The sequence below is a fragment of the Delphinus delphis genome, chromosome 9, assembly GCF_949987515.2.
Source record: "Delphinus delphis chromosome 9, mDelDel1.2, whole genome shotgun sequence".
NCBI lineage: Eukaryota > Metazoa > Chordata > Mammalia > Artiodactyla > Delphinidae > Delphinus > Delphinus delphis.
In genome coordinates this window covers 33,223,233-33,236,031 of record NC_082691.1, presented here as the reverse complement: position 1 = coordinate 33,236,031, position 12,799 = coordinate 33,223,233, and the positions used below count along the sequence as shown (strand labels likewise).

General features: G+C 37.4%; 1 protein-coding gene across 1 annotated transcript in view; it reads right to left on the bottom strand.

Moving 5' to 3' along the window:
* Window positions 1-12,799, bottom strand: part of RAPGEF5 (Rap guanine nucleotide exchange factor 5) — a 219,151-nt gene that overhangs the window by 129,759 nt on the left and 76,593 nt on the right. Inside the window, exon 7 of the mRNA XM_060020399.1 lies at window positions 8,236-8,284. Within this exon, the coding sequence (XP_059876382.1) occupies window positions 8,236-8,284 (49 nt within the window). The remainder of the gene's footprint in view (window positions 1-8,235; window positions 8,285-12,799) is intronic.

The following is a 12,799-nucleotide window of genomic DNA, read 5'->3' as shown; positions in this document are numbered from 1 at the left end:
AGCAATTAGCAGTAGAATAAGCAATTCAACAAAAAAGAAGTGTAAAGATATCTGTGCTAATTTTTTAAAATCTTGTAAAGCCTTAAAATGCTATTCACATTCACTAGGGTTAGCATTTAGAGGAGAAAACTAAAGGCACATCCTGATGGCCTCTTAGAAAATTACAACAAAATGGATTTTTTACTAAGCTAGAGCCTTGAATCATTTATACAATCTATTGATTGACAGTTACTTTTATTTCTGTTTGTATGGTGAGCTGAAACCAAAAACTTTTTCTTTATACTAATTCTTGTTTTAATAACCCTTCGCAGTGAGACATAAATCTGGCATGACCACCTGAGCCCTAATTAACAGTCTGACTGCAAGACAGATATTAGGGTAATCAATTCCTTCTGTCAAGCCCCAGATGTGACAACTATCATTTTAATACTTTTTTAATTAGAAGTATACCAGCTTCTTTTTCTTCTTCCTTAAAAAAAAAACTCAAAATAGTTTTAAAAAACAGCAGTGAGCGTACGTAGGAAGTACCATTCTACAGCTACAGTTCTGTTTGATTAAGGCTGTGCTTAAAAGTTCTTCATTTTATCATCTCCTAACTACTCAGTAATCCATTTTCCGTTTTCAGACAGCTATTGACTTAATGTTTTTTATTCATGAAACATACATTGTGGTTTAAAAATAGCAAGAGCCATATTTGTCCTTGCTCACCATTGTACCCTCATGCCTTACAGTGTTCCTGGCATACAGTAGGTGCTCAGTTAGAATTTGATAAAGGAATGAAGGCAATAACCTATGACTTAGGCTCTCATACTTTGCCACTTATTTTTCATCCACTCTCAATGCCAACTCAAACAGCGAGAGCGTAGGGCGAATCAGGTAGATATCTCCTTATTTCCATATTTGAATTCTCTGAATATTTTAATAGCACCTTGTTGGTTATTTTTGCCCCTAGATTGTTTCCCAAACTTGTTGTGGTTTGCGGAATGTATGACAGAAAAGTCTGTTTTTCTCTGAAACTATCTTCTTTGCTTATACTACTTTTCTAATCAGAAAACATATTCAGTTTTGTCAAGGACAAAATAAGAATGCCAACTATCTTTTTATTATTCAACTTACATCATAGGACCCTAGCTCATGAAATAGTATAAGGGAAAAAAAGGAGTTATATGGATTGGTAAGACAGAGAGAAAATAGTCATAATTGACAGATGCTGTAGTTGCCCATACAAGAAACCCAAGATAATTTTAAAACAAGCTACTGGAATTCATTTGAGTTCAACACTTTTGCTAGCCACAAAAGCATGAGTTCTCATACAGCAAAAGTAACCAATTAGAAAAGATAATAGATGTGGATCAACAAACGGATCCAAAGCTATATATGGAGAGGGAAAAGACCCAGAATAGCCAACACAATGTTGAAGGAGAAAAAGTTGGAGGACTGACATTACCCAACAGCAGCACTTACTATAAAGTTACAGTAATATAGACAGTGTGGTACTGATGAAAGAATAGACAAACAGGTCAATGGAACAGAATACAGAGCCCAGAAATAAACCCATACAAATATAATCAAGTGATCTTTAAAAAAGGAGCAAAGGCAATAAAATGGAACAAGGATAGTCTTTTCAACAAATGGTACTGGAACAACTGGACATACACACACACACAATAAAAAGAACCTAGACACAGACCTTACACTTTTCACAAAAGTTAACTGAAAATGGATCACAGACTTAATGTAATGCAAAACTATACAATTTCTACAATGTAATAGAAGAAAACCTAGATGACCTTAGGTATGGTATGAATTTTCAGCTATAACATCAAAGGCAGGATCAATGAAAGAAAGAAGAAAGGTAAGCTTGACTTCATTAAAATAAAAAACTTCTGCTCTTTCAAAGGCAATGTGAAGAGAATGAGAATACAAGCCACAGACTGGGACAAAACATCTGCAAAATATATCTGAAAAAATGACTGTTATCTAAAATATACAAAGAACTCTTAAAACTCAACAGCAGTAAGAAAACCAGCAACCTGACTGAAAAATAGGTCAAAGACCTTAATAGGCACCTCACCAAAGACGATATAAAGATAATAAATAAGCACATGAAAAGATGTTTCATAGCATATATCATCAAGAAAATGCAAAGTAAAACAACAAAATGTGCAACACTGACAACAACAAACACTGGTGAAGATATGGAGCAACAGGAATGCTCATTCACTGCTGGTGGGAATGCAGAATAGTAGAGCCAGAAGATAGTTTAGAAGAAGTTTGGCAACTTCTTACAAAACTCAACATACTCTTACCATACGATCCAGAAATCACACTCCTTGCTATTTACCCAAAGTAGTGGAAAACTATGTGTTCGTGGGTGTGTAGTTGAAATCTGCACACAGATGTTTATAGCAGCTTTAGTCATAATTGCCAAAACTTGGAAGCAACCAAGATGTCCTTCAGGAGGTGAACAAATACATAAACTGTGGTACATCCAGACAATGGAATATTATTCAGTGCTAAATAGAAATGATCTATCAAGCCATTAAAAGACATGGATGAACCCTAAAGACCTATTATTGAGTGAAGAAAGCCAATCTGAAAAGGCTACATGCTGTATGATCCCAACTATATGACATTCTGGAAAAGGCAAAAACTATGGAGACAGTAACAAGATGAGTGATTGCCAGGGGATGGGAGTAGAGTGGCACAAACAGATAGACGAGAGGGGATTTTTAGGGCAGTGAAATTATCCTGTGTGACACTATAATGATAAATACATGTCATTATACATTAGTCCAAACCCATAAAATGTACAATACCAGGAGTGAACCCTAAAGTAAACTAAGGACTGTGGGTGATACTGATGTGTCGATGTAGAGTAATGATTATAACAAATGTACCCCTCTGAGATGATGGCAGTAAGTGGGCTGTGCATGTTGGGGCAGGGGGGATATGGGAACTCTGTGTACTTTCTGCTCAATTTTTCTGTGACCTTACAACTGCTCTAAAACGTAAAGTTTATTTTTTTATACAGTGTCATGAAAGACAGAGAATGAGAAACCTTCACAAAATAAGAAGAGTATAACTTTTAAAAAAAAGTTAAATCATAATAGTAACCAAAACCACAAGATACCAAAATATACACCAAGCAAAAAAATGTACAAAGCTTTACGGAGAAATTTTTAAGACAGTACTGAAGATCTGAAAACAATGGAACGATATCCTAGGTTCATGAATGCAAATACTTATCTCCAAAGTGTCAAATTTATCTGATGACCTATACATTCAATACACTTTAAGAAATCCCTATAGGGGTTTTCATGGAACTTGACAAAATAAAGCTATGAAGAAAACAGAACAATAAGAAGAAACTTGCTTTACCCCTTAATCCCCCAAAAGTCTTCTTATAGTGTTGGTAACTGAGACAGGAAAGTGTACTCAAAGGAATAAATAGATCAAAGGAATACAGAGACCAGAAATAAATTCAAGCATATATATATAAACGTTATATACGATAAGAGTCAGCATCATAGCCAATGAACACTACTGGGGTAACTGGTTTAGCATAAGGAAAACATAAAACTGGATTTCTACCTGACACCATATACTAAAATAAATTCCAGATGACTTGAAGTCTTAGACATGAAAAACAAAATTTTAACACTCCCCATGCCAAGCTACTGACCTAGCAATCCATTTTTAGTAACTTATTATGAGAAATTAATTGGTAAAGGGCAAAAAGATATATACAAGAATATATCTTCGAGCGCTTCTATTATCATTCATAATAGGAAAACTATTAAAACCTTAAACATACAACAAAGAATTAGTTAATAAGTTGTACGGTATCGATATAAACATAAACAGCTAACAAAAATGATACAGAGCTGTATTAGTGCATGAAAATGAATCCTATAAAAAGTGGATTTATAATACAGTAATCAAGACTAGTACTGATGGATACCAATGGAGTCTGTTCAGTGGAACAGAACAGAGAATCCAGAAATACACCCACAAAAATATGCCCAACATATTTTTGACAAAGGTGCAAAAGCAATTCAATGGAAGAAAAGATGGTCTTTTCAATAAATGGTGCTAGGAAAATTAGACATTCATAAGCCAAAACAAACACAGAAGAATCTTGACATAAGTCTCACATCTTATATAAAGACTAACTCAAAATGGATCATGAACTCAAATATAAAACATAAAACTATAAAAACTTTTAAGGAAGAAAAAGATGCAGGAGAAAATCTTTGGCATCTGGGACTAGACAAAGACTTAACCCAGAGACATGATCCATTAAAAAATATTGATAAATTGGACTTCACCAAAATTAGAAACTTTTGCTCTGTGAAAGACTTTGATAAGAAAATGAAAAGACAGGCTATAGACTGGGAGAAAATACTTGCCTAAGGATTGCTATCTAGAATAAAGAAATCTCAAAACTCAACAGTAAAAAAAACCCTCAAACAATCCAATTAGAAAATGGGCAAAAGATATGAACAGACATTTCACAAAGAAGACATTCGGATGGCAAATAAACACATGAAAAGATGTTCAATGTTACTAGCCATTAGGGCAATGCATACTAAAACTACAGTTTTAGTATGTCACTACACACCCATTAGAATGGTTAAATGGTTAACCTATTAGAATGGTTAAAATTTTAAAAAATAGCGACATCAAATGCTGGCAAGGATGCAAGAACCTACATCACATATACGTTGCTAGTGAGAATGTAAAATGGTTCAGCCACTCTGGAAAACAATTTGGCAGTTTCTTAAAAAACAAAACATGCAGGGCTTCCCTGGTGGTGCAGTGGTTGAGAGTCTGCCTGCCGATGCAGGGGACATGTGTTCGTGCCCCGGTCCGGGAGGATCCCACATGCCGCGGAGCGGCTGGGCCCGTGAGCCATGGCCGCTGGGCCTGCGCGTCCGGAGCCCGTGCTCCGCAACGGGAAAGGCCACAGCAGTGGGAGGCCCGCATAACGCAAAAAACAAAAACAAAAACAAAACATGCAATTACCAAACAATCCAGCAATTGTACTCCTGGGCATTTAGTCCAGAGAAATAAAGACCTACATTCACACAAGAACTTACACATGTAGTTTTATTCATAATGACCCAAACTGGAAACAACCCCAATGCCCTTCGTGGGTGAATGGTTACATATAGTGTAGCACATTCATATGATGGAATACTATTCAGTTATAAAAAGGAATAACCATTGATATACACAACAACCTGATAAATCTCCAGAGAACTACGGCAAGTGAAAAGAGCCACTCCTACAAGGGTTCATACTGTATGATTCCATTTAAGTAATATTTTTGAAATGACAAAATTATAGAAATAGAGAACAGATTGCTAATTGCAGAGGTTAAAGAGGAAACAGAGGTAGGAGGAAAGTTAGTGTAGCTATAAAAGACAAACACGGAAGATCCTTACAGTGATGTAAATGTTTTGTATCAATGTCAATATCCTGATTGTCACACTGTACTTGAGTTTCACAGGATGTTACCTTTGGGGGGAGCTGGGTAAAGGGAACGTGTCATCCCTTATCATTTATTACAACTGCACGTGAATACACAATTATCACAAAATAAAAGAGCACATGTAAAAAATAATCACTTTTATAAAACTGCATATATTATATATATAATATCTACATATTAATAGAGAAATATCTGTAAATACATACAGAAAAGAGTATTATTGGTTATCTCTGTTGGTGAGATGATGGGTGATTTTTCCATTTCTTCTTCATACATTCATGTATTACCAAAGTTTTTCAATGACTATGCTATACTAATAAGAAAAAAATGAAGCTATTTTCATTATGATAAAGACAAGTAATACAGGCTCATTGCACACACTTTTTTCCACTGAACATTTTACTGTATTAATTCTTTGAAATATCATTTAAAAAACTATGTAACATTCCATTTCATTGATCAATTTTACCATTTCTCTATTATGGGAACTTAAGGGTTGTTTCTAATTTCTTACTGTTAAAATAAGCAATGAAATAGGTTTCTTCTACCTGAATCTTCACATGCGTCTCTGATCACGCCCAAAGCTAGACCTCCAATCATGGAGTTACTGGCTTATAGAGTAACTATGCTAGAACGCACTGAAAAGTGGTTTTTCTGAAAAACTATGAATCTATGTCCCCATCCTTGGTGCATTTGTGTTTCACTCTGTCCCTGAGAGGTTGCCAATGTAGTATTCATACTCCAAGCTCCACAGATGAAAGAGTAAGGAAAACAGACATGTTAACGTGATGGCGTAATAAAGTCAACTTCATACCAGTCTTTTACTTTGCACAAGCTACTGTGTGGGGGTCTTGCTTACTCCTCTTCATTTCTCTTCACCTCCAGAAAGTTCAAACTTCTTAGGCTGACACCCAAAACCTGCCTCTTTCTGCCTCATTCACTTGGCTGCAGCCACTCTCACATCCTTGCTGTTCCTCAAACTCATTTCACACACCTCTGCCCAGGGCTCTTGTCTGGATGTCCACAAGGTTCACCCCTCAGTGACTTCACGTCTTTGCTCAAATGTGCCCTACTGGGGGCCTATCCATCCCACTCTGTGTAAATTAGCAACCCCCTTCTCCAGACCCATCTGTATTTACTTGCTCTGTTTTTCTCCAGCAATGACAAGAGTATATGTTTTTACATTTTTAAAAATTTTTTTTGCGGTACGCGGGCCTCTCACTGTTGTGGCCTCTCCCGTTGCAGAGCACAGGCTCCGGACGCGCAGGCTCAGCGGCCATGGCTCATGGGCCCAGCCACTCCGTGGCATATGGGATCCTCCCAGACCGGGGCATGAACCCGTGTCCCCTGCATCGGCAGGCGGACTCTTAACCACTGCGCCACCAGGGAAGCCCAAGAATATATGTTTTTGATTATTTTCCCAACTTTTTCCGAAACTTAAGAAAAAAATTTTTTAACCCCTATCCTCCAAGGCACTGTCATCTCAACTCATACAGACTGTAAGTTTTGTCTCCTTATGTTTACAGGAACCACCATCAGCTCTAGCACAAGTTATTTTTAAGACTTCCCTCCTACAACCTTTATACTGGTGTCCTTTCTCCATCTTGGCCTCTACCTATGCAGACACCCATGATCTAATCCCTGTCCTCGGAGGAGCCCTTTTCACACTGCCTGAGCTCTGTGGGTCCAGATTACTGTTCCTTGTGTCTCTTCTCCACCACCCTTACAGGACCCAGTCTCTGCATCCTCTACATCAGCCAAATCAACAAAGATATAGTATAAACACAATAAGCTACTTCATACTAAGGTGTGTTTGATTCCAGGTCACTGAGAGAAAAGCAAATTTTTACAGTTTCTAGCTAGAAAAAGGAAGATGTAAAATGTATGATTTCTGTTCTGAAGACATTTCTGTTCCACTTATTTCTTCAAACTTTGGCAACTCTTTGATTTTGTCATAGAGTCTTCACCTGAAAAGTCTTATTCTAGTTTAACATCTAGTTTAACATTATCTAAGTCTTATTCTAGTTGAACATTAAAGTTAAACTAGAACAAGACTTTAGCAGTGACCTCCTGCCTCTGAACAGCAAAGGATGCCTCCTCCTGACACTCCTCCTTTCAAAGCAAGTTTTTTTCTACCTCATTGAGTCTCTACTTCATATCGAATTTCAGCAGAGCCTGGCTTTCTCTCCTCAAGATGTATCTGAAAGCTCCCTTTTCCTTTCCACTTCTTACATCCACAGATTGTTTCCTAAGGTATTAGGAATCAGAGCCACACAATCAGTCCCTATGGAAAACGCTTGCTATTAAATGTTATGAGACAATTCAATTATTTTTATAAGAAGCTACTTTGAGATGAAAAATATAAAAAAGAGACCACCATTACGTTATTTAGTTTCCTCTGTCATTATGATAGGTAATGCAATGTGGTTTGCTTTCTTTTGCTGGGTACCTAGACTTTTTCCATGCTTGCAGTGGACTACAAACATATTTTAAATTTTTTATTTCACTTTTCCATGAAGTATGAAATAAAGCAAGGCAGTGTATATCTAGTTTTAAAGAACGAGATATACACCTGTGCTATTTTGATGGTAGGATAATTTTTAAAACATAATGGAGACACTTTTCTGCATTTTATACCAAAGCTTCCTGAGATACATTCAACTGCTCACAACCACAGGACATGTGAAATATCCCCAAAGAATCAGAACCTTCCTCCAGCCCCACGAAAGACTACTCACCAGACTTCCTTGCTTTCAAAGCAATAACAGCTGCTAGCTCTCTCTGCACCTAATAAAATATTAGGGGGAAAAACCAAATTAGAAGAAGAAAAATGTAGCTTTGTTTTTAGATATGCAACCAAAGTTAAGAGCTGTTGCATTAAGTTTGCTGCCATGTTTTTGTTTGTTTGTTTTTAATAATATGGAAAAACCTCTGCATAGGAATTTTAGGCCAACCCTCATAGAATCTGATGGACTTACTTTAAAGAGAAATTAAACAGTTGCCAGAATGTACACTTTGGAAAACATGGGTACTTATGCCATGATGATGAGAAGTACCTCAAAAACATAACTGTGTAACATCAGAAATAATGCAAATAAATTATTAAAACAGGCAAAATACTGTGGCAAAGATATTAAATATTCTTTATCTCTCAAAGATTCTAGTTTATAGAGAAATTCTAGAAAAATTGAGGTAGGTGATCCTAGTTTACTTTGACCTCTGTTTGAATACAATGAAGGATCACTTGAGGCCTCACAGGTGTACAGCAACCATTTCAGATATTATGCTGCATGAAAGCAAGTGCTATCAACACACAGGGCAGGTGAAATGGGGGCAAGATGACCTTTAATACCCTAAGTGCCTTAAACCTCACTCATTTGTCCAGATTTTTGCTTGCTTACTCTCTCTCTCTCTCTCTCTCTCTCTCTCCCCCCCCAACACATATGCTTAAATCCTTTCTCAAAAACATTCTCAAAGAGTAACATAAAACAGAGACCAAAGAAGATAACCACAGTCACTTTCAAAGATAACATGGAAAAAAAAAAAAGATAACATGGGGATAATCTTTGGGAAATCTATGTTTGATAGCAAAAAATTTTCATAATAAGCAAGCTCATTCCTCTTCAGGACACAATCTTTTAAGCTTAGAAGAGTGAGAGAGAGAGAGAGAGAGAGAGAGAGAGAGAGAGAGAGAGAGAGAGAGAGTGTGTGTGTGTGTGTGTGTGTGTGTGTGTGTGTGTGTTTGCAGGGGTGGTGATACTGAGTTTGGAAGGGTCCTGCAGCTTATTATACTAATGACATTTTTAAAGGCAGAGCATGAAAGCTCAAGGTTAAAGATTTGCTATTGAAATCAATCTAATTTACATTGATGTACGTGAAGGCAAAAGTAGCCCAGTGAGTCACTGGGACTCTGTTTAGGACCAATTTCACAATGACCAGGGTATCATCATCCCTGAAGAAGGCAGCTTCCCCGCCCCGCCCCCCGCCATACTGCTTTACTGCCGTGCTTTCCCTGGCTGGCTAGTATGAGTGCCATTCAAAAGGGTATATATACTCCTGATTTAACTGATTCGTCGATTCCTTAAGACTTTCTCAGGAAAATTATATTGTAATCAGAAGATAATCCGTCCCTTTCTAACCGTGGGAGTCTGAGACCCAAAAATACTCATGGGTAGAAGAATTTATAGTTGAAGAACTTATGGGGGAAAGGAGAGCTGGGGGAGACAGGAGTGATGATTAATCAGAGGAAAGCCTTTATAAATACTTGTATGTGTAGTAATAAAACAGCAACAAAATAAAATATAAATGAGTGCCTATTTTATATATTTGAAATTACGTGTAAGGTTTATCGTAGTAACAGCATCTCTCTTCAGAATTTTCCTCTGTTACAGTGTCACAAATGTTTGGGGTAGACAAAGATGCAGATTAGAAACACTCACTGGGACCTTGTGGATGGCTTCCTGATTTTATGAGCTTCTAGGGAAGACTCCACAGTGGCTCAGAGACAGGAAAAAAGCAGAGATGGAAAAAGATGCAGAAGGTGGATCACTTAATTTGCATACAGAGGATCAAAAACTGCCTTCTCCACCCTCCATCAGTTTTCCATACTTGATATTCTCGTCATGAGAGCTTCAGTTTTTCTTTCTCAAATTAGAAATAAGGCTCAAAATAGAAATAGCTCAGAAAAGGAAACTGTTATAGTCCCAAAACTGTCTAAAACTACATCTTTTCAAAGATTTGGTACAGAAAGAAAGGGAGAGAGGGGATGAGAAAGAAACCAACATAGCACTTTTTGGGAAGCCAAGAAGATGAGAGATGAGCAGTGAGAAAGAGAAGAACTTCACAGTTAAAGTTACAAGGAATCTAAGCTTTTTCCTTTTTTTGTATTTTTCCACATAAAGTAAATGAGATTATTCTACTGTACTACACTACATCCCCTGAACATCTGCAGTCAGGGAAGACATAAAAGTGTTATGTTTCTGCCCCCGAGGGAAACTGTTCCTGACCAAAACCCCAAGGGTAGGTTATTCTTCCTCCAAAACACAAAGGGGGAAGAACAGACCAAGCAAAACACAGACTGGGTAAGATCCCGTTAGAGGCTCCTAGAGCACCTTCCCGGCACTTCTTCTTCTTCTTTTTTTTTTTTAAACACACAAGCAATGATGTAATTCATCATTTTCAATTGTGACTAATGCCTGTCTTCTGGGCAGAAGCTCCTCCAAGGCAGCCATCTTTTCATCACACTATCCAGGGCCATCAACACCCATTCAGTGACCCACAGGAGGTGGATGCAGAGGTAACCTTAAGAGAACAGAGACAGAACCTAGGGGAGAGAAAAAGCTGCCTGAGGAAGGACAAGGAAATGCAAAGGGAAGGCACTCCCCAGTAAGAAGGGACTCGCAGCAGACATCTTCAGAACATCTTAGAAGGACTCAAAGCCTCCTTTAGCAAATAACTGTTAGGTTTATACTGAAAACTAAAACTTGGAACAACTGCAGAAACGGGGACTAGAATTTTCATTAAGCACCAATAAGGGACCTGTTGGCACTGAAAAAGAAATATAACACTCCAGCATCGGTCAAGTCTTCAGGTGTCTGAAGTTCTGGCCCACATTTTGGTAACAATCCAAAGCAAAAACCACCCTGCTAAGATGCTCCTGAATTCCTAACATTCAGGAACTGGTTAAGATAATAAATGTGTGTTGCTTTAAACCATGACATTTGGCGGTAGTTTGTTACGCTGAAAAGTCTTTTAGAGATGATGATTTTTTCTACTTGATCTACTTGTGTTGTTGGTTAACAGAAGTTCCTCTCAACATGACAGAAGTGAAACCCTCTTCTCAGATCAGTTTCGAAAAAAAGTGTAGACATATAGAGCCAAGAGCCATGTTCTGACATTCGCCATTGTTTTTATTTAACGCGGGTGCTAAACCACCGCCTAGGAAATTAGAAGAAATGCATTGTTCTTAATCTGACAGGAAGTACCTTATTACACTGGTCTTCCCTATTACAAGCCTTCCCTACTATGGTCTGAACCCTTGAGGCTAGATGTATTTCAGAATTCAACATTTTATATAGTTCAGAAAGGTACCCTATCTAGGGCACACCCTCAGTGAGGTCTTGGGCAGTAACTTATAATAAGAAATCAGACACATTAATATTTCTGCGGGGACACATTAAAGGCAGGAGCCCACTGTGCCCCCCTTTGCCTGGCAAAGTCATAAAGCTATCCTTTTCTATTTCACCCCCCGCCAAAAAAAATTTTCTGCAATGAAATGTATGATTATTCATACTAAATGGGATAAAGACAGACTAGGAAAGGCCTCAGGATTTTCTACTAAATATATTCAGTTTAGGTTAGATTTTTGCCACCAAGTAAGTTATGAAACCCTATTCTTCTTCAGGGCTTTTATATTTCAGAGCTGTCAATAATGGATTGTAAACCTCTATTAACTTTACACTAAAAGTTTCTCTCCATCTTTTTCTCTTGTATCTTCTTGTCAAATACCTATGTAGTCAGTATGTTTTGTCTACCAAGAAATGCTTTCTTTAAATAGCTTGGATTTTCATGTATTTCAAACCTGACTGCACATGAGAATCACTTGGGGAGCTTTAAAAAAACAATTGATACCTGGGCCCCAACTAAATCAGAATCTCTGGGGAAGAGGTCCAGCCAACAGTATTTGCTGCTGCTGCGTTTCCATGTTCCCTAAGTGATTCTATCTAGGTTGTATCGAGGGTTGAGAAGCACTGCTCTACTTAATATCTTAGTTTCCCCGAGACTCAACCTTTTAATCTTATAATCATTTCAACTGACAATCAATCTTTACTTTTTATTTTGTTCTCCTCTAATTTAATTCATTGGTAAAGGAACATGGCCTTCACTGTGTTTTAGGTATTAAATTATGATATGATCCAATCAAATGATAAGATTCAGTTACTACATCAGCAGTTTGACAGACACGATCTACTCAAGCACAAGGAAAATTGCAAGGGAGCTTTTTAAGAAGCTTAAACTTTAAAACATAGTTTACTCAGTATAAAAAGAACCATGTAACTCAAAACACATCTGCAGCTTCGGGTATATTTGCTCTTGTGAATATTTAAAGAGAGGATAATTGAGAGAATGATAAAACACATCTCTAATTTTTCTCTCTCCTCTGGGTACTCACCAGCAATTTTAAAATGTTTTAAAATGCTGAAATGTTTTGGCTTCCTATCTTCAATAACCAGCAGGACTGTTCACAAAATAGCCCTGAAATTCAACAAGAATCAGAGCCAGTCTTAGTTCCAGTATTTTGTC